This window comes from Penicillium antarcticum (assembly GCF_028974205.1).
Source record: "Penicillium antarcticum strain IBT 31339 chromosome Unknown utg000009l_segment0_segment0, whole genome shotgun sequence".
Lineage (NCBI taxonomy): Eukaryota > Fungi > Ascomycota > Eurotiomycetes > Eurotiales > Aspergillaceae > Penicillium > Penicillium antarcticum.
The window spans coordinates 5,971,183-5,987,643 of record NW_026695307.1 but is presented as its reverse complement, the minus strand read 5'-3'; the positions used below and the strand labels follow the sequence as shown (position 1 = coordinate 5,987,643).

At 48.7% G+C, this 16,461-nt stretch overlaps 7 protein-coding genes across 7 annotated transcripts; 4 read left to right on the top strand and 3 right to left on the bottom strand.

Annotated features, from left to right (window-relative positions):
- Positions 1 to 1,472: 1,472 nt before the first annotated feature.
- Positions 1,473 to 2,221, top strand: N7508_010601 (CFEM domain-containing protein; the record flags this gene model as incomplete). The annotated part of the gene is made up of 3 exons (XM_058468661.1): positions 1,473 to 1,553; positions 1,612 to 1,750; positions 1,806 to 2,221. 3 exons carry the CDS (start codon positions 1,473 to 1,475, stop codon positions 2,219 to 2,221), a joined length of 636 nt encoding a protein of 211 aa, XP_058316507.1.
- Positions 2,222 to 2,809: 588 nt separating this feature from the next.
- On the top strand, positions 2,810 to 4,943 carry N7508_010600 (NAD-dependent malic enzyme; the record flags this gene model as incomplete). Its single annotated transcript, XM_058468660.1, has 8 exons — positions 2,810 to 2,887; positions 2,944 to 3,165; positions 3,224 to 3,427; positions 3,504 to 3,632; positions 3,686 to 3,819; positions 3,869 to 4,135; positions 4,194 to 4,558; positions 4,612 to 4,943. The coding sequence occupies 8 exons, from the start codon at positions 2,810 to 2,812 to the stop codon at positions 4,941 to 4,943; spliced, it is 1,731 nt and encodes a 576-aa protein (XP_058316506.1).
- A 459-nt stretch (positions 4,944 to 5,402) lies between these two features.
- Positions 5,403 to 8,340, bottom strand: N7508_010599 (putative ubiquitin-protein ligase (Asi3); the record flags this gene model as incomplete). The annotated part of the gene is made up of 2 exons (XM_058468659.1): positions 5,403 to 7,862; positions 7,912 to 8,340. 2 exons carry the CDS (start codon positions 8,338 to 8,340, stop codon positions 5,403 to 5,405), a joined length of 2,889 nt encoding a protein of 962 aa, XP_058316505.1.
- Positions 8,341 to 9,243: 903 nt separating this feature from the next.
- N7508_010598 (elongin C) lies at positions 9,244 to 9,659 on the bottom strand (the record flags this gene model as incomplete). The annotated part of the gene is made up of 3 exons (XM_058468658.1): positions 9,244 to 9,382; positions 9,445 to 9,493; positions 9,542 to 9,659. The coding sequence occupies 3 exons, from the start codon at positions 9,657 to 9,659 to the stop codon at positions 9,244 to 9,246; spliced, it is 306 nt and encodes a 101-aa protein (XP_058316504.1).
- A 148-nt stretch (positions 9,660 to 9,807) lies between these two features.
- N7508_010597 (SDR family NAD(P)-dependent oxidoreductase) lies at positions 9,808 to 10,988 on the top strand (the record flags this gene model as incomplete). The annotated part of the gene is made up of 3 exons (XM_058468657.1): positions 9,808 to 10,323; positions 10,381 to 10,771; positions 10,831 to 10,988. The coding sequence occupies 3 exons, from the start codon at positions 9,808 to 9,810 to the stop codon at positions 10,986 to 10,988; spliced, it is 1,065 nt and encodes a 354-aa protein (XP_058316503.1).
- Positions 10,989 to 11,345: 357 nt separating this feature from the next.
- N7508_010596 (E1 ubiquitin-activating protein ubaB) lies at positions 11,346 to 13,818 on the bottom strand (the record flags this gene model as incomplete). The annotated part of the gene is made up of 10 exons (XM_058468656.1): positions 11,346 to 11,631; positions 11,685 to 12,034; positions 12,092 to 12,204; positions 12,261 to 12,436; positions 12,490 to 12,769; positions 12,823 to 12,887; positions 12,938 to 13,062; positions 13,127 to 13,363; positions 13,502 to 13,672; positions 13,756 to 13,818. 10 exons carry the CDS (start codon positions 13,816 to 13,818, stop codon positions 11,346 to 11,348), a joined length of 1,866 nt encoding a protein of 621 aa, XP_058316502.1.
- Positions 13,819 to 14,767: 949 nt separating this feature from the next.
- Positions 14,768 to 16,194, top strand: N7508_010595 (queuosine 5'-phosphate N-glycosylase/hydrolase; the record flags this gene model as incomplete). Its single annotated transcript, XM_058468655.1, has 4 exons — positions 14,768 to 15,239; positions 15,296 to 15,450; positions 15,502 to 15,733; positions 15,791 to 16,194. 4 exons carry the CDS (start codon positions 14,768 to 14,770, stop codon positions 16,192 to 16,194), a joined length of 1,263 nt encoding a protein of 420 aa, XP_058316501.1.
- Between the last annotated feature and the right edge of the window lie 267 nt (positions 16,195 to 16,461).

The following is a 16,461-nucleotide window of genomic DNA, read 5'->3' as shown; positions in this document are numbered from 1 at the left end:
GGAAGTGGCTCGGCGCCTCTTTGCCAAACTATTCCCAGCCCCCAAAGATCTCTGTCCCATGTGATCGCCCTGGCTCCAAAGGCGAACCTGCAGACTTGTCCCCGCTAAAATGTCTCACTTCGTCGGCTACGGGAGACCCCGCCTGTCCCACTATGTCTTTGGGAATACAAGACATTCATGGCAGGTGTACAGTGTACAATATACCCTAGGGAAGCCAGCGATCATCATATGCAGGTACAGCGTTTCCAAGACTCGTCGTTTGGATGTCCGTGGTTCGGGTATCTTGCCAGCCTACGGATTCCCCGGACTATATCGAATGATCACAAGTCCGGCTCAACTCTGAAATCGCGGAGTTTCCTTTCAGACTTATTTCCGTTCATGAATTGAGACCCACGAGTCCTCTTTCATTGCCTCGTTCACATGGTTCCTGACCAGTTCCAAGATCGAAGAGTCCACCTCCTGAGTTTGGGCCCTTCCTCCTTCGTCTTAATTTATCGAACAGCGCTGTGCTACCCCAATAATATCCATATCCACAGCGAATAGATTAAAATATGCGAGTTGTCGGACCACACGCCAAATCGGGATAGTCTGATGCTACGTTCCCTCGGGCCCTGCCGGGGTCCAATCTTTCCCCGGATTTTCCCCTACTTCTCGACTTCTGTCTCACATTTCCATATTGCCACCCTCAATGGTCACTGGGCTGGTAATGGGCGCAAAGTATCATGGTCTACGTACTCCACACCGCACAATGGCTTGAATCCTGCTTTTTAACCAATCTCATTGCATACGGTACTTTCTGCAGTGGATATCCTGCACAACCCACGTATATGCTACACAGCCAGTCCCCTATCGTCATGTCCCTGTGTGTCAAGGGTCTAGCCTTGCACGGTGGAAATTAAACCTCAAAGTCTCCAGTCGACCGGCTGACTAGCTCCGAATGGGTAGTGCACCATAGAATGGCATTGCCACCGGGCCAGCCTTTCTTAGACTGCCTTTTCGACCCTGTCTAGTTCAACCTTGGCAGTGTGGGTATACGTACTCCGTACGAGCGCAACAACAACATGAGCTAGCCATTTGGTTTCCTCCGTTCATTCGGCTGCGGGAACAGGATCCGGCGTCAACCGTCAGTCTTGGCCATGCAATGAGCATCCAGGACCCCAGCTCGGTGGTAATTACGGATCTGAGTCAACCGCGGTCTTGCCCCATCTTTGTGGGCGAAAGACTCTTCCATTAAGCATGCGGAGACATGTGATGGGGCCACCCATGAACGCTTGGTGCAACACTGAAAGGGGTTACCCCAGTCGTGGAGTATCAGACACAGGTACGGGCGAAGCTTATAAAAGGCATGTCCCACCCTCTAGGTCTGGATCTCTCTTTTCTCGACAACCCATCGCCTTCGTTCAACTTGACAGTCGTTTCCAGCACGCCGTTTAAAACTATAATCCAGACTTTGTCTTCATTTTCTCTTCAAGATGCAGTTCTCCCACGCTCTCATTGCCCTCGTTGCTGCCACTTTGGCCAACGCTCAGCTTCCCGACGTCCCAGCCTGCTCGGTATGAATCACTACGACAATACAAACGTCCAAGACATGCCAACTAACAATCCCTTCAGCTGAGCTGCTTCGTCACTGCCTTGACCTCCGATGGCTGCTCCGAGCTGACCGACTTCGCCTGCCACTGCCAGAAGACTTCTCTGGTCAGCACCATCACTCCCTGCGTGCAGAAGGCCTGTGAGGTCAAGGACCAGATCTGTATGTCAACCCACAACCAGCTCACCCAATGATCCAACCCACTAACCCATATTAGCCGTGTCCAACGCCGTTGTGTCTCAGTGCTCTTCCGCTGGCCACCCCATCGTGGTTCCTCCCATCGAGACCTCCTCGGCTTCCAGCTCCGCCCCCGCTGAGACCAGCGCCAGCGAGACCTCCTCCAGCTCCGCCCCCGCTGAGACCAGCGCCAGCGCCAGCGAGAGCTCCAGCGCCGCCGAGTCCTCCTCCGCTGCCTCCAGCTCCGCCGCCGGCTCTGCCACCGCCACTGCCACTAACACCTCTGGTCCCGGTGCCAGCTCCAGCGGCGCTGCTAGCTCCACCCCTCTGGCTACCAAGACTGGCTCTGCCTCCGCTTCCGCCAGCTCGCCTGCCTACACTGGTGCCGCTGCCAATGTCAAGGGCAACATGGCCGGTGTTGCTATGATCGCCGCTGCTGCCGCTTACGTCCTGTAATTTTATCTATACCTAATTTGACCCTGTTCCTGGTTTCTGCGGACCGGTTATTGGCTTTTTTTTGGCTGATTTGATTTGGAATCCGGGACTTGCTTTCCGGATTCTCGATCTGGGTCTGTGGAGGCTGGAATGGTGTATTTCCCTGTATAGTTGACACGCTTAATACAAACCATGCTGTGCGATGATTTTGACTTTTATCCCATTATTCTCATGCGTCTTACGTAGGTCTATGCATTCACCTTGAACAGGTCTGCTTGACTCATGCTATAGATGAAGCCTCTGGCTCACCGCATACTAGATTTATCGTCTAGATCGGTCATGGTAGGCATCTTTGGTCGAGTAACCATCCATTTTATACGATGACCCAATAATCATGCATAGGGCAGTAATCGCGATACTTATCATATCACACATAGCTGCATAAGGTATGCTGTGTGGTTGAACAATGACATCAGCTCGCATTTGATATTTGACCTCCATTTCTTTCTATATAGCGAACTACAAAGTATCCTATACAATCATATAAATAAAGCTCAAACCTCTGTTATTTCCCTTTATCTCTAGAACAATCGATTCTTCTTTACGAAGATGACAAACTCAAAACAAGTCCAAACATTCGCGAAACTCCCTCGTGCAAACACAGGACCAGTCGAATGTCCGCACACAGTAAGCAAATTCAATCAAATAATTTAACAGCATTTTCATTAATAGGAGAAAAAAAGGGCGCAGTCCTCCTCCAATCATCCCAATTCAACAAAGGCTCTGCCTTCCCAAGTAATGAACGAACAGAATTCAAACTCCACAGCCTCCTCCCTCCTAATATTCAAACCCTGGATGAACAAGTTGAACGCGCATATCAACAATATCAAAGCCATGAAGATGACCTATCGAAGAATGTCTTTCTTGCTAGTAAGAAGGCGCAGAATGAGGTTCTTTACTATAAGGTATGATCAAGACGAAGGTGTAAGTGAATATATCTTTTGCATATTGACAAGTGAACAGCTCTTGCAAGATCACCTTAAAGAAATGTTCGGCGTGATTTATACACCAACAGAAGGAGACGCTATCCAGAATTACTCTCGTTTATTTAGGAGGCCTGAAGGGTGTTTTCTGAACATCCATGACCAGGATCGGATAGAGGAGGATCTTTCTGCTTTTGGCACGGCGGATGATATTGATTATATTGTTGTTAGTGACGGTGAAGAGGTCAGTATATATATCCACTTAACGAATGAGAAATATACTGTCGAGACATATTGCTGATAAATCACTCAATTGATAGATCTTAGGCGATGGAGACCAAGGCGTTGGAGCTATCTTGATCTCAGTTGCGAAACTTGTTCTCACTACACTTTGTGCTGGAATTCACCCTTCGCGACAGCTTCCTATTGTTCTTGATTGTGGAACGGATGTTTGTTTCAGTTATTCTAGCGGTTCGCTGTCTATCAGCTAATTGCTATATAGAACCAAAGTCTACTTGACGACCAGCTCTACTTAGGTCTACGACAATATCGAGTTAGAGGTGAAGCGTATGATGCGTTCGTGGAGAAGTTCGTCCAAGCCACTCGGAAACGCTTCCCAAAGGCATTTATTCATTTGTACGTTTCTAAATATTGTCTGGGTTTGAAGCATAACTGATAGATCTAGCGAGGACTTTGGGCCTAGGAATGCACAAAGGATCCTTGATAAATATCAATTCCAGATTCCGTGCTTCAATGACGATATTCAAGGAACTGGTTGTGTCACTCTCGCTGCCATGTTGGCTGCGTTGCAAATAAGCCATGTTGCACTAAAGAATGTGCACATTATAATTTTTGGCTCTGGAACTGCTGGCATCGGCATTGCGGATCAAATTGTTGAGGCTATATCCAATGAAACCAGGATACCCGTCAAAGAAGCATCTAAGCAGATATGGTACTATTTCCCCATCAAGAAAATGATATTGTTGTTCTAACATCTTGCGTTCATATAGGTGTCTCGATACAGCGGGCCTTCTCATAGACTCACTTGGGGATGGACTGACAGACGGACAACGGCGATATACCCGAGCCGATGACGAGTGGCCCGACCACGACCGTGACTTACTTACCGTCATCAAAAGGGTCAAGCCCCATGTACTTATTGGAACATCTACAAAAGGCGGAGCCTTCACAGAGGAGATAATTCGCGAAATGGCTCAGCATGTTAAACGACCTATCATATTCCCACTGAGCAACCCCACAAGACGCCACGAAGCGATTCCAAAGGATCTATATGAATGGACAGATGGCAGAGCCCTCATAGCAACAGGCAGTCCATTCTCGGCAGTAGAATACTCGGGCAGGGAATACGACATCGGTGCGAGACCCTCCTCAATAGCCATACTATTATACTGAACCCTGATATCGCAGCCCAATGTAACAATTCGGTCTGTTTTCCAGGTATTGGCCTAGGAGCAGTCCTCTCACAAAGCCGCCTGGTAACGAAGAAAATGATCGCCGCAGCAGTTGAAGCTCTCAAGGACAGATCACCAGTTTTACGGGATGCGAGCCTACCCTTGCTTCCCGGCGTGGAGGAAGTGCGAGACATTAGTATTGATATTGCTGCGGCTGTTATCAAGACTTCTGTTCAAGAGGGACTTGCGCGGGCGGATTGGATTCCTCATGATGACTCTGATCTGCGGTTTTGGATTCAGAGTCAGATGTGGGAGGCTTTCTATCGGCCTTTGGTTAGGGTTGATTAAGGGATGGTGGATGTTTGTATGGCTCTGGCTTATTCCTTTCTTCTCTCGGGATGTCATTTTCTTTCGGGTTTGTTCATTTCCTTCTTTTTGACCGTATCTAGATTTAGATTGATAGATGATTGTGATTATCATAGACGATGCCAATACATGCCGGTTTTCTTTCTCTGGCTTGTCAAATGAAAGAGACGCTGCTCAATCGCAGAAGCGTTTGAAAAGAATGGTAAATTTAGGATTGAGTGAGCCTCGAAAGAAAAGCATGAGTTTGTACAACTAGAAGAGAAAGCTATATCTGTCTCAGAACACCTAACGAACCAGGCCTGCACAGCATTTCTAAAACAAAAAAGCCCCATTCAAGCCCGAAATCATAAAATTGTAAATGCAGTATGTTACAGCCACTAAGCGCCGACCCTTGGAGAATAGAGAATGTTTAGAAGGGTTATGGGGTGTGAAAGTGATGGCTCACGGAACCCATAGACGCATGAATCCCCCAACTTCCTGACGGCAGGTCACACAGCTGCCAAAGTTGTTCATCGCAAGGCTAACACGACAGTCTTCGCAAATGCAGAGACAGCGACAGGGCCAGGTGATGATAGCCCGAGGGCTAGTCTGACAAACCACGCAAGGCGGGCCATTGGGACCGAGGCCTGTTGCGCCGGACTCCCAGGAAGAGGCATCGGCGTGAGGTGAGGTCTCCGCGCGACGAGAGAGGATGAGTTTTTCCAGAATCTCGGATTCCTCATCCGCGGTGGGCTTACGCCCACTCGGCCCGGACTCCATGGCATTTAACTGGTGCAGACGAGAGGAGAAGATGATCTTGGATTTCTCCCGTTCAATCTCTTTCTGGTAGCGACTGCGAGTCATGACCTGGGGGCTATCCTGGCTGGATTTGAGATGCGCGGCAAGGATGCGAGCTTCTTCTCTGCTTTCGCTGTCACGAGGGTCGAGAAGACGCGCGAGAGTGCTCATATCAAGCAGAGGATCTTGGATAGGGGCGGGGCGTGCCTTGTCTGCGTATGGTTCACGTTGAGTGGGAGTGCGACGGCCGTCATCGGATGGGTAGTCTTCCCATTCTGATTCGGAGGCATTGGTCGACATGGAAACCATACTAGTGGTGTCAAAATCATCGTCAGCTGCGGGTTGGTAGTCTGAGCTATGATCTTGGTTGCCCCAGGCGCCACCAGATCTCCACCAGCCGTACAACCTGTCATCTAGCCAGCCTTCATCCGGTCCCAATCGTTCGATTCGATTTGTCCGCTCTCGCTTCCTCATCTCTAGCTCAACATCGAAGTCACCGTTTTCGGGAAGTCTGATTTCTCCATCATCAGAGATGATCCAGAAATCTAGTGGACGTGATTCACCAGGCTTTTCAGTCTCAGCCGCTTGTTGACGGTGTCCAATCAGGCGTTTCAGCCACATCGGACGAGCAGTGAATCCCAGTCGATCAAGTACTATGCTGAATCCGAATGCGACCCAGCGCAGGATGAGCAACGTAATAGCACGGAAGAACGAGGCAACATGCCATAGGCGGATGGACACGCGCACCGCTCCAACTCCGCCAAGCTCGGCTTGAGAACGAACGGCGCGATTGCCATTCTTTTGCTTCTCAATCTTCTTTTCACGGTCGTAGCCAGTCACCCAAACTGGAGGCTCGTGTGGAATGTCAAAGCTTGCAAAGCCCAAAGCCTCGATCGGACGAGTGTTTGATTCACTTTGCCAATGTTCATAAGAAGAGGACTTCTTTCGCGAAGCCTCGATCTCAGCGAGTCGGTCCTCTTCTAGCCATGTCATGCGCCGCGCGATGACTGCTTTGCCTTCATTTAAAAAGACGGCTTCGCTCGCAGCAGTGAGAGCGACATAGCCGATCCTAAGCAAAGTTGTATAGAAATCCTCGTGTCTATTAATGCGAACGCTGCGGATCTGGTTGGATCCTTGCATATTATCATGTGCGAGCATGAACCGCTCACGGAGCGTCACAGGTTGCTCATCTTCCGGATGCATTGAAAAAGCGGTGATTGTGAGGGCGATTCCATAGATTGACACACAGACAACGATGCCAAACAGGACAAGTATGTGAGGAATGAACCCGACAATGCATACTGTGGGGAACTTGAGAACGCCGGTTTCAATGCTGACGGGCGGGCCACCTTCCAACCCCCATAACATGGCAGCCATGAAGCAGGCTCCCCAAAAAGCAGTATTTAACAGCCGATATCTGCTTTGTTTCCCGATGACGTCTAAAAGGTGGGATGTTAAACTATTGCAACATGATATCAGTGCAATGAGTAACAATTCAGGCGTCACATTCATGCGTTCCAAAACTTGCGATCTTGTAAGCATTTGAAGAACCGAGGCTGATGCTTCGCCAGATGAACTTGTACTGAGAGGACTTTGTTTCGGAAGACCAAACATGCCCAGTCCAATTGATTTGCTAATCATCGACTCGGCTTCTGCGAATGCAAGTGAATGCTCAAAGATAGACATTCCTGTCTCAGTCATCACAGGCTTTCCTTGCAATGCGCATGACAAAGTCTCGGCGAAGTGGCTCCCGCAAAGAAGTAAAAATGTCGGCCACAAGAGAGAAAAGGACCCGTACGGAATCGGCGACGAGGTGCCTGTGCGGCCCATCTTCACAGCGCTGCAGGACTGCTCGACAGACTCCCATCCTAAGAGCTTGGAACTGATTGTATAAAGAGCACCCCCATCACTGGAATAGTCGAAGATGAGTTGCTTTCCGGGCTTGCCATATCGAAAAGTCGAAAAGTCGGGCGATGTCTGGCACCTGATTCCGCGAAGCAGACTCGTGATTTGAAACAACAAGAGAAGGATAGGGATCAAACGGAGAGCCAGGCGTCTTTCCCAGCCCAGTCGAAGGTGTCGCCGAGTGGACGCATAGATTGTGATGCGGTTGAGAATGAGTGCCTGGACCGATTAGCATCATACACCTCCATTGTTGCCAGTTCAAACCTACCTCCACCAAGCATGCGAATGACCACAGACTGGTCAAGTACCCAAAGAAACCGCCGACCTTCTTGATCGCGCTAAGGAACTCAGCAATGTAGTAGCCACCATCCTGGCCTACTCCTCCCGCAGCTCCAGCCATATTCGCAGCCGCGTTGGTTGCTGCTGTCCCTGCGTCACCGGCCCCGGTAGTCGGATCTGCTCCGCTCCAGAAGTCCAACCCTAGGGCGTTCATTCCAGGGATTCTAGCGAGTGTCTGAGGAACTGTCCGGAGGGCAAAGGTCTCGGCGTGTTGAAAGGCGCGCAAGGGTGACGTGAGGAGCTGGAGCGGCAATGACGATAAGGATGAAGGTTCTGGTAAAGTTGTAGGTTCGAAATGCTGTAGCACCGGTGCACTAGATGTGCTGGCAACCGTAGAGGCTTCCACGATGCCAGACATTGTAAACGTGGGATGTGACCCTTATCGGTGATCCGGGGGAGATGCAATCAATGCGAAGGCCCGCCAGTGCATCCGGAAGGCGTGGGCTCACGCAAATTGACGCTTTAATATGGGAATATTGAAATGAAACCGGAGATTACAGTGAGCATCACCCATGTGAACTGCATCCCGTAGACCTTTATCGTAAGAGCGGACTTCACGGCACTTGACTTGGGAATGGGGGCATTCCCGGGGGCTGAGTCAGCGCCGAGGCTCCGGCGGGGATTCCAAGACCATGTTCTACTTGGCAGGTAATTGCTGGGCTATAACTTCTTAATTGCTGATACTGACATGGGAAAAGAAATCGAGTCGTTGTGTGTTTGTCATTGCTGTGCAATAAGTGAATTATGTTGTTGAAAACCGAGCTTCATACTTCAAATCCGCAATCGTGAGCAGCCAAACTATATAAGAATCCATCAAAATACGTCACATGTCCCCCTTCATGAAAAACCAAGACCAGTGGATATCTGGCAAAGGTAAAATCATTGGGATATTTGTTCTGCCATCCGTTTTAGACGTTTCGACCATAGTGCTAAGGGCCGAGCGCATATGCTTAGATGGGGCGGGTTTTCTCCCTGGGGGTGTACGGTGTATAGAAAACCTTACTTAAACGAAATAAAACAAGGAACAAGACACAGGTTCAGTGTGAATGATATCTGTATTCCATAGAATACATGTTTGGCATAATGCCATGATGAACCTGCTTTGAGCCAGTCCGAAACTCCAGTGGTATCTTTGTAAGTGAAATGACGTAGACCGTTGCGCCGTTAATAATTGGAGGGCTGATAGGAAGTGAAACGAGCATACTTGAAGCCCCAGTCAGTGATACAATCAAAAACCGAAGGGCGAGGTACCACGTACACTTCAAGTATCCAAGTAATCAGCAGCCATCAACAGCTCCAGACATAATTCAGGCGGGATGTCCATGTCCGGCACGTTGGCCTGGTCTTTATGCTTCTCATTGTAGCAAAAGTATTCGCAGACTTTTTCGAGGACGACACCACTGTAAAGAGAAAGCCACGTTAGCATTGGTCAAGACGAACGAGACGAAAGTAAGAGACATACGTCATATCATCCAGGACACATCGGCCAGAGATACCCTCTGAGAATTTGCCTGTAGATGGTTAGTGAAGTCCGACTACAGGATCCCGAATCCACGCACTGGAAGGGTGTAGCATGCGGCGGATAGTGCCTGAAACACAAGCTGTGCTGCGGGGAAGAATAAATTCAAACCCGTCGCAGGACACAAGAGTCACGTATTCCGACTGTGAGGAATCCATGGTGAAGGCCGTAGTTGAAGAAGTTGAACGCGGTGGAGCGCGGAAGCCTTTTTAACCATAGTGTGATGGTCCGTGCTGAAGCTGCGTGATTTGATATTGGAAAGTTCGATGTCTTCATCTACTTCAGTCAACTGTCTTTAATTCAAATATGAACAATTTACGCTTATCAAGGACTTCCTTGCGAGGGAATGCCTCGTTTATTTGCATTTCACCTGGACAAATATACCTGCACAGCACTGGGAGCCACAGTCAACAACCACAATGTCATATCCATCCCGGATCAACTAAGCGACTATTCTCATCATCTCGAACGAACCACAGAAAGAGCAATGTTCAATTCCAGTCTTCAAACCGCCTCTCTGGTCGAACATGCATGATCACTGGCGGGACGTCAGGTATCGGTTTCGCTATTGCCGAAAGATTCCTACAGGAAGGGGCATCATCAATAGTCCTAGTAGGAAGATCTCAAACACGTCTCCAAGAAGCAGCCACCAAGCTAGCCAACTTAACTGATACATCAGCTGGGCTTGATGAAAGCAATGGCACAGTTGCAACACGTGCCCCGGAGGAGGATGTCGAGCGAAGCACGCCCGACAATATCCGTCTTCTTGTCGGAGATGTTTCAGATGCCGGATCATGGGTGCGGGAGCTTGAGAAGGAAATGGTATGTACATTTCGAATAAAATCTACTTTAATAAATCTAACTCCTACCCCAATCCAGGCGAATGTAGACGTCCTCGTCAACGCAGCCGGAATCTCCATCTCAAACATCCTACCCAGGTCCGAACTGGATGACATATCCAAGACATTGCGTACAAACCTCGAAGGTGCAATGATTGCTTCAAGAGCATTAATGCGCGCCGCAATTCGCAGCCGGCTGCGCAATCGAAATGATTCAGCTACTGGGAACAGACCTTCAAAGTGCATTATTAATGTCTCCTCGTTGCTAGCCATCAAAGGTGGAACTGGTGCTGTTCCATATGCGGCTTCTAAGGCTGGTCTTCTCGGATTGACTCGGTCTTTGGCTGTTGAGGCGTCGGCTTCGTTAAAGGATACCGTTATTCGGTCGAATGCTATTGTGCCGGGGTATATTGAAACGCCTATGATTGCAGGTATGTTGGCTCTATTCTTTTTTTGCGGGGGTGCGCTTTGCTTATTTATGTTGATGCAGATTTCACACCCGGGGAAATGAGTAGGCTGAAGGATCTCATTCCTCTTCATCGTTTTGGAGATCCGCGTGAGATTGCTGATGCTGCTGTATTTTTAGCGCAGAATGAGTATGCGAATAATTGTGTACTTAATCTCGATGGTGGATTAAGCGCGGTTTAGCTGGACAGAAATGCTTACTGTCAACGCGAAATGTAATGTAAGGAAATTTTACAGCTTGGAAGGTACACTGTCGCATTTTAAAAAAGCGATACAGATGTCATTAACTCATGGTTCAAGCCTATTGTATTCCAGTCCGCATCTAAACCTGTTCGCCAGAAGGAAAGTCTTGGACACTGCTTCTTTTGAAGATCAAAAAAAAAAAATCGCCTTTATGCCATATGGTACAGGGTGTCCGATGTAAATGAAAAAAGAAACTCGTCAAGCACAATTGATAAAACTCCCAAAGAAGACAACGAGAGACCACAGCCATGACCATGGCCTGATTTTCGAGGTCAATAGAGAATTCAAGTGCCACAGCTAGTCATCAATCGTGATGGCGCCTTCATCGTCATCATCAAGAACGATAGGCTCGTTCACGGATGTACTAGCGATGCGTTTGGCATTGTGCTCGTTCGTAAGGTCGCTTGAACCCTCTCGCTTGCGCTTTCCAGTAACACTATCGCCATTGGTAGATGCGGCAGGCTCAGGACTGGGTTGCGCCGCCAGCTGAGGCTTGGGTTGCAGGGGAATGTCGATTAATTTCTGCAGCTTTGCAGGCTTGAAATCCTCGACCTCCATGGCACCGTTGGAAGAGGATTTGGATCTGACCGTCAATCAGCAAATATGACATGGGAGATGATTGTCCGGGAAACTTACTGCTCAACTATGATGATCTCGATGTCGACGCGCAGGTCTTTCTCGTCATCAATTGTGTCATCCTTTACCGTGAGGAAGGAACCCTTTCTGATGCCCCAATTCGATAACTTCTTCTCCAGATTATCCTCGCAGTCCACATCGTAGATCACTTGACCCGGAATAGCAAGGGAGATTTCCCCGCTATAACCCAGCTCCATTCGGAGAACCCCTTCTACTAGATCATTCACGGTTGCCACTTCGGGATCAATTTCCACTCGGATCTGAGGCACCGAACAGACAGGGCAATCGGGGTTCGGAGGATTTAAGGACTCCGAGTTGATGGCACGAGCACCGGACCTCTCTAAAAACACCTTTCCAACACGATTTATTAGCTTGCAATGGTAATGGGAGGGAGTTCAGAATCTTACCGTCTTGGCATGCACCATATCCTGCTGCAGTACTTTGAATGATTGAAGTACACAAAGTCCGGCCGTCATCGCATTTGTGGTAGCAATAGCCGGGATAATGTTACCCGCCATTTCTGCAATATTCGTTAGCTGTGATCAAATCGAACTAGTTAACATAGCGAAAACTCACGCTTAACGTCGAATTTGGACTTCGTTTCAATATGGAAAGCAATGGCTCGGAGGTTTGCCGTCGCTGCAACGAAGTCCAAGGTGTCCACATCATCTTTATCAAACGTTAGAATCGGGGGCTCGCCACCATCTGTCTCAGCTTGTAGTTCCTTGAGGCGATTGCTCAGCCGATTGAAGCTATAATTCAAGTTAATCTCCGCGTGGCGCTGGGAACCCCATTGGTTTCCTACCTATTCCGGAAAACAGCAAAGTTTTCCTCCACGGTCCATGTTGTTTGGTCTTTGGTGGCAATAGCTGGATCAATAGACGAGAGCTTCTGGTCGAGGACTTCAAAGTCAAGGAGCTGTGGTTTCTGACGTGTCTTCCACATATCCTCCATATTTTTCAAGCGTTCGATGTCCTTGCCGAAAATCTTCTGGAAAACCTTTCGGTATCCTTCGTCGGTTCCCAATGCTTCTCGGAGCTCCCTCATGTCAAATGCCTCCTTGCGCAGTTCCGCAATTTCGGTTGCTATAGCTTGACATCAGTTTGGCCTTCAATGGGTGAAATCATGTGAAACAAACCATTATCCGTATTCTCATCGGCTTGGATTTCTGTCGCTTCGTCTTCGCCTGTGCCAAATAGCTCTCTTTTGAATAGTCAGTATCCACAGGATGTGAAAAGGTATCTCAGTCTTACGGAAGAAGCCAGCTCTTTGCCCAGACGATGCAATGAATTGGCTGAGAGGGCGTGCTGCGAATGGTGCAAATGGCAAACGTTTTGGGTACTTCTTTCGGGGTGCAGTCATAGCACTCCGTTTCGCCCTAGTATACTCTCAAGTCAGTAAATCCCAGATATGTCGGATACTTCACTGTAAGTCTTGCGCACCTTGCGAATGACCTGAACCTGGCCATTGAAGCCTGTAGTTCCACTTTCAATCAGAGGCACCCCGGCCGCGAGACACATCCGGTTCACATAGCGCCGCGCGGCAAGGTTGTCGAGCGCATTGAAAATGACCGTGAAACTTTCAAACCAATCGATGCTGAATTCTTTATCCATGATATTCGCGTGGTAGGCCTCAAGCTTGACGTCAGGACGGAACTTTTGTGCAACTTCCTTGGCGACCTATACATCAATTTAATACGTTAGTAAGCCATTCTTGTTGTCACTAGAGCCTATACTCCATGCGAATGCGCGGCGGTGTATTCTGAGGGTTTCGCAAGGGAGCGGCGCGATCACGCGGGGGGCGTTGATAAGACGTACCAAAGCCTTGGATTTCTTTATATGCTCATGACGGAAGAGAAATTGACGATTCAGGTTGCTCAGATCGATTGTATCTAAGTCAACGATGTGGATCTCGCCAAAGCCGGTCAGGACGAGGTTTTTGAGCAGCTCACAGCCGATGCCGCCAGCGCCGACGAGCAAAACGCGAGACTAGAGGGGACAAGGAAATGTCAGCATATAGTCGCGAGATTGCATAGGAGACAACAAGTAATGCGCGCTAGGGCTGTCTATACCGTCTTGACCATGGTGGTTAGGTCCGTCCCGAGGGACCGCTTCACGGAGCTGTCCCGCATCATGGAGCAGAGGTTGGTCGTGATCAGAATCTGGTGTTTGATTGATCAAAGAGGAATGTCGCGTTGCGAAGGTAGGAGAAAAGGCGAAAGAGGGAGGTCGAGGCAGCAAGTGAAGGTAGAAGAGAGAAGGGAAGCGCTGGAGAACCGGAAACGATCTGAGGCTGATGACGGCACAATCTGGGGAAACTACAACAACACCAATTTCCTCTTTTTGGCCTTCTTCTCTTTTCAACTCTCGGATGTTTGGTATTACTGAGCGGTAATTGACCGTCAAATCGCAATTGTCTTTGCAATCCAGTTCTACCTATCTCCTGCACGTTGCATCTACCATTCTTGTTCCAGAAGGTCCACCAAAATGCTCAGATATACCCCTCTGGCTCTCGGAGCTGAAGCCCTGGATATGAATATTGAGCTCACAGTTACAGTGAACCAATCCATGTGTACCTGGTGAACAAGTAGAGCATTACTTTATACCCTGCATGATCTACGGACTGCACAGCACTATACAATAGTTAGCTCTAGCGTGGCCAAATGACCATGCACCACATGCAAGGTGCTTGACTCCCAACCATAGTAATACTCTCCAATACTATCAAACCAATATCTATCCGCGTAGAGAACATTTCAGGGCCAAATCCGAGTGGCCATTACCCCTGCTTACCTAATCTTGTCTCTATCCAAAGCCATCGGGTCGAATTTTCGGTGTGGCGAGAGAACATCTGGAAAGATCACTCGAGGGATTTCTCTGATCAGTTTGATCCTGATTGTGGCAACAATTCCCGAATCCGTGCAAGGTCTGAATCAAGCTTACAAGGGTGGTCAGAAATTCTATCGTGATCGTGTGGTTGACTCACCGCAGAATCCCCTGAGTTGATACAAAGGAGATATCTCGATTATTTGCATCTATCCATCCACATATCAATTGCTTCAGAATCAAAGCAAGTGACACATCATGCCTTCAAGAGACCCAATTCCAGCTCAAAAAAACGAGCAAGTGGAAGTGAACTCCGATGATGAAGCAGACCCCGAGCTAGTAGAGCTTCTCCGCCAGCATCTTGGACTAGGTGGCGGACAGGCCAAAAATGCCCCACCAGAGACTAGGGTGCTGGAAGGTGCGCAGTATGTCTTTGACAATGCCATTGATGTGGCAGTGAGCCGCGAATTCACCAAGGAAGCTGCCGAAACGATATGGCGTATGATGCAGAAGAAAGAATACTCCACGCAGACTTGGTCAGAACATGAATTACACCCGCAGACTAAAGATGAGAGTACTGTTGATTTCATCTTCGCCATGGATCTGTTGAACTTTAGTTTCTTCTCTGATGAGGAAGAGGAGCCTAAGCGGTTCTGTGTTGAATATCGTGGCAAGTGCTGGACGGGATATTGGAGTCTCGTTGCTATTTTGCGGAGGGCTTTGGATGAAGGTCAGTTTGTGGATAGTTTTCATTTGATAGAACAAAGTCTAATTGACAGCTCGCAGACATCCCAATTACAACCCCTGACTTCTGGGTTGATGAAGACAAATGTACCGAGGAGCTGCTCAAACATGTCTTCCGGTCAGCAACAGATGAAGAAATTCCCATGTTTAAGGAACGTGTGCAGTGCCTGCGCGAAGCAGGTGAAGTTCTTTGTGGTGTATGTCTCAAACCACGGGTCTCTTCAGGAACTATTCTGATGATCGTATAGGAATTTGGAGGCAGCTTCGCAAACTGCGTCGACAGCGCCAATTTCTCAGCCGCAGGACTAGTAAACATCCTAACAGAAAACTTCTCTTGTTTCCGCGATGAGGCAATTTTCCACGGAAAGAGAGTCCGTCTCTACAAGCGTGCTCAGATCCTGGTTGCCGATCTCTGGGCCTGCTTCAATGGGGAGAATTTTGGTGAATTCCACGACATCGATAAGATTACCATGTTTGCGGGTAAGCTGTTTCGTTCGTACGATCTCCTCTGACAGGCAAATCTGACATATATACCAGACTACCGCATCCCACAGATGCTTCACCAACTAAACTGCATTCGCTATGCCCCCAAGCTTGACAGCCACATCCGTGACCGGAAGCCCATAGAGCCAGGATCAAACTGGGAGATCGAGCTTCGAGGAACGAGTATCTGGTGTGTGGAGTTGATTAAGCGGGAGATCGAAAGACGGCACCCCGAGGTCAAGATGGGTGGCAAGAAGGCCTCTGCCAAGAGCCTTGAAAATGGAGGGGAGGCAACTGAGGATACGGAAGCGAAGGCCGTCGCCGAGACTGGCCAGCGCAAGGCTTACGGCATTAATGCCATTCTCATCGATTTCTTCTTGTATGATACGATGAAGAGCCTGGAGGCGGAGAACAACGAGTCCATTCCTCACCACCGGACGAGAAGTATTTGGTATTGAGTATTGGGATAGTGTCCCTTCGGGGGTTTGGCGCTATAGGCGCATGGCTTCGGGTTGCGTATTTTGCATTGAGACTTGAAATATTTCAGTTGCTCTGGGAGTGACGGTATTTAGATAGAGGACATAGACATTGCGGTGGTCTGGACTGGTTAGATCAAGACGAATTTAATTCATTGCTTATAGCGATGCATGGTGATGCTAAAAGAATATTTTGATTCATGTATCTTAGGGTATCAATTAATCGAACAGCCTGCACCTCCTTCATAA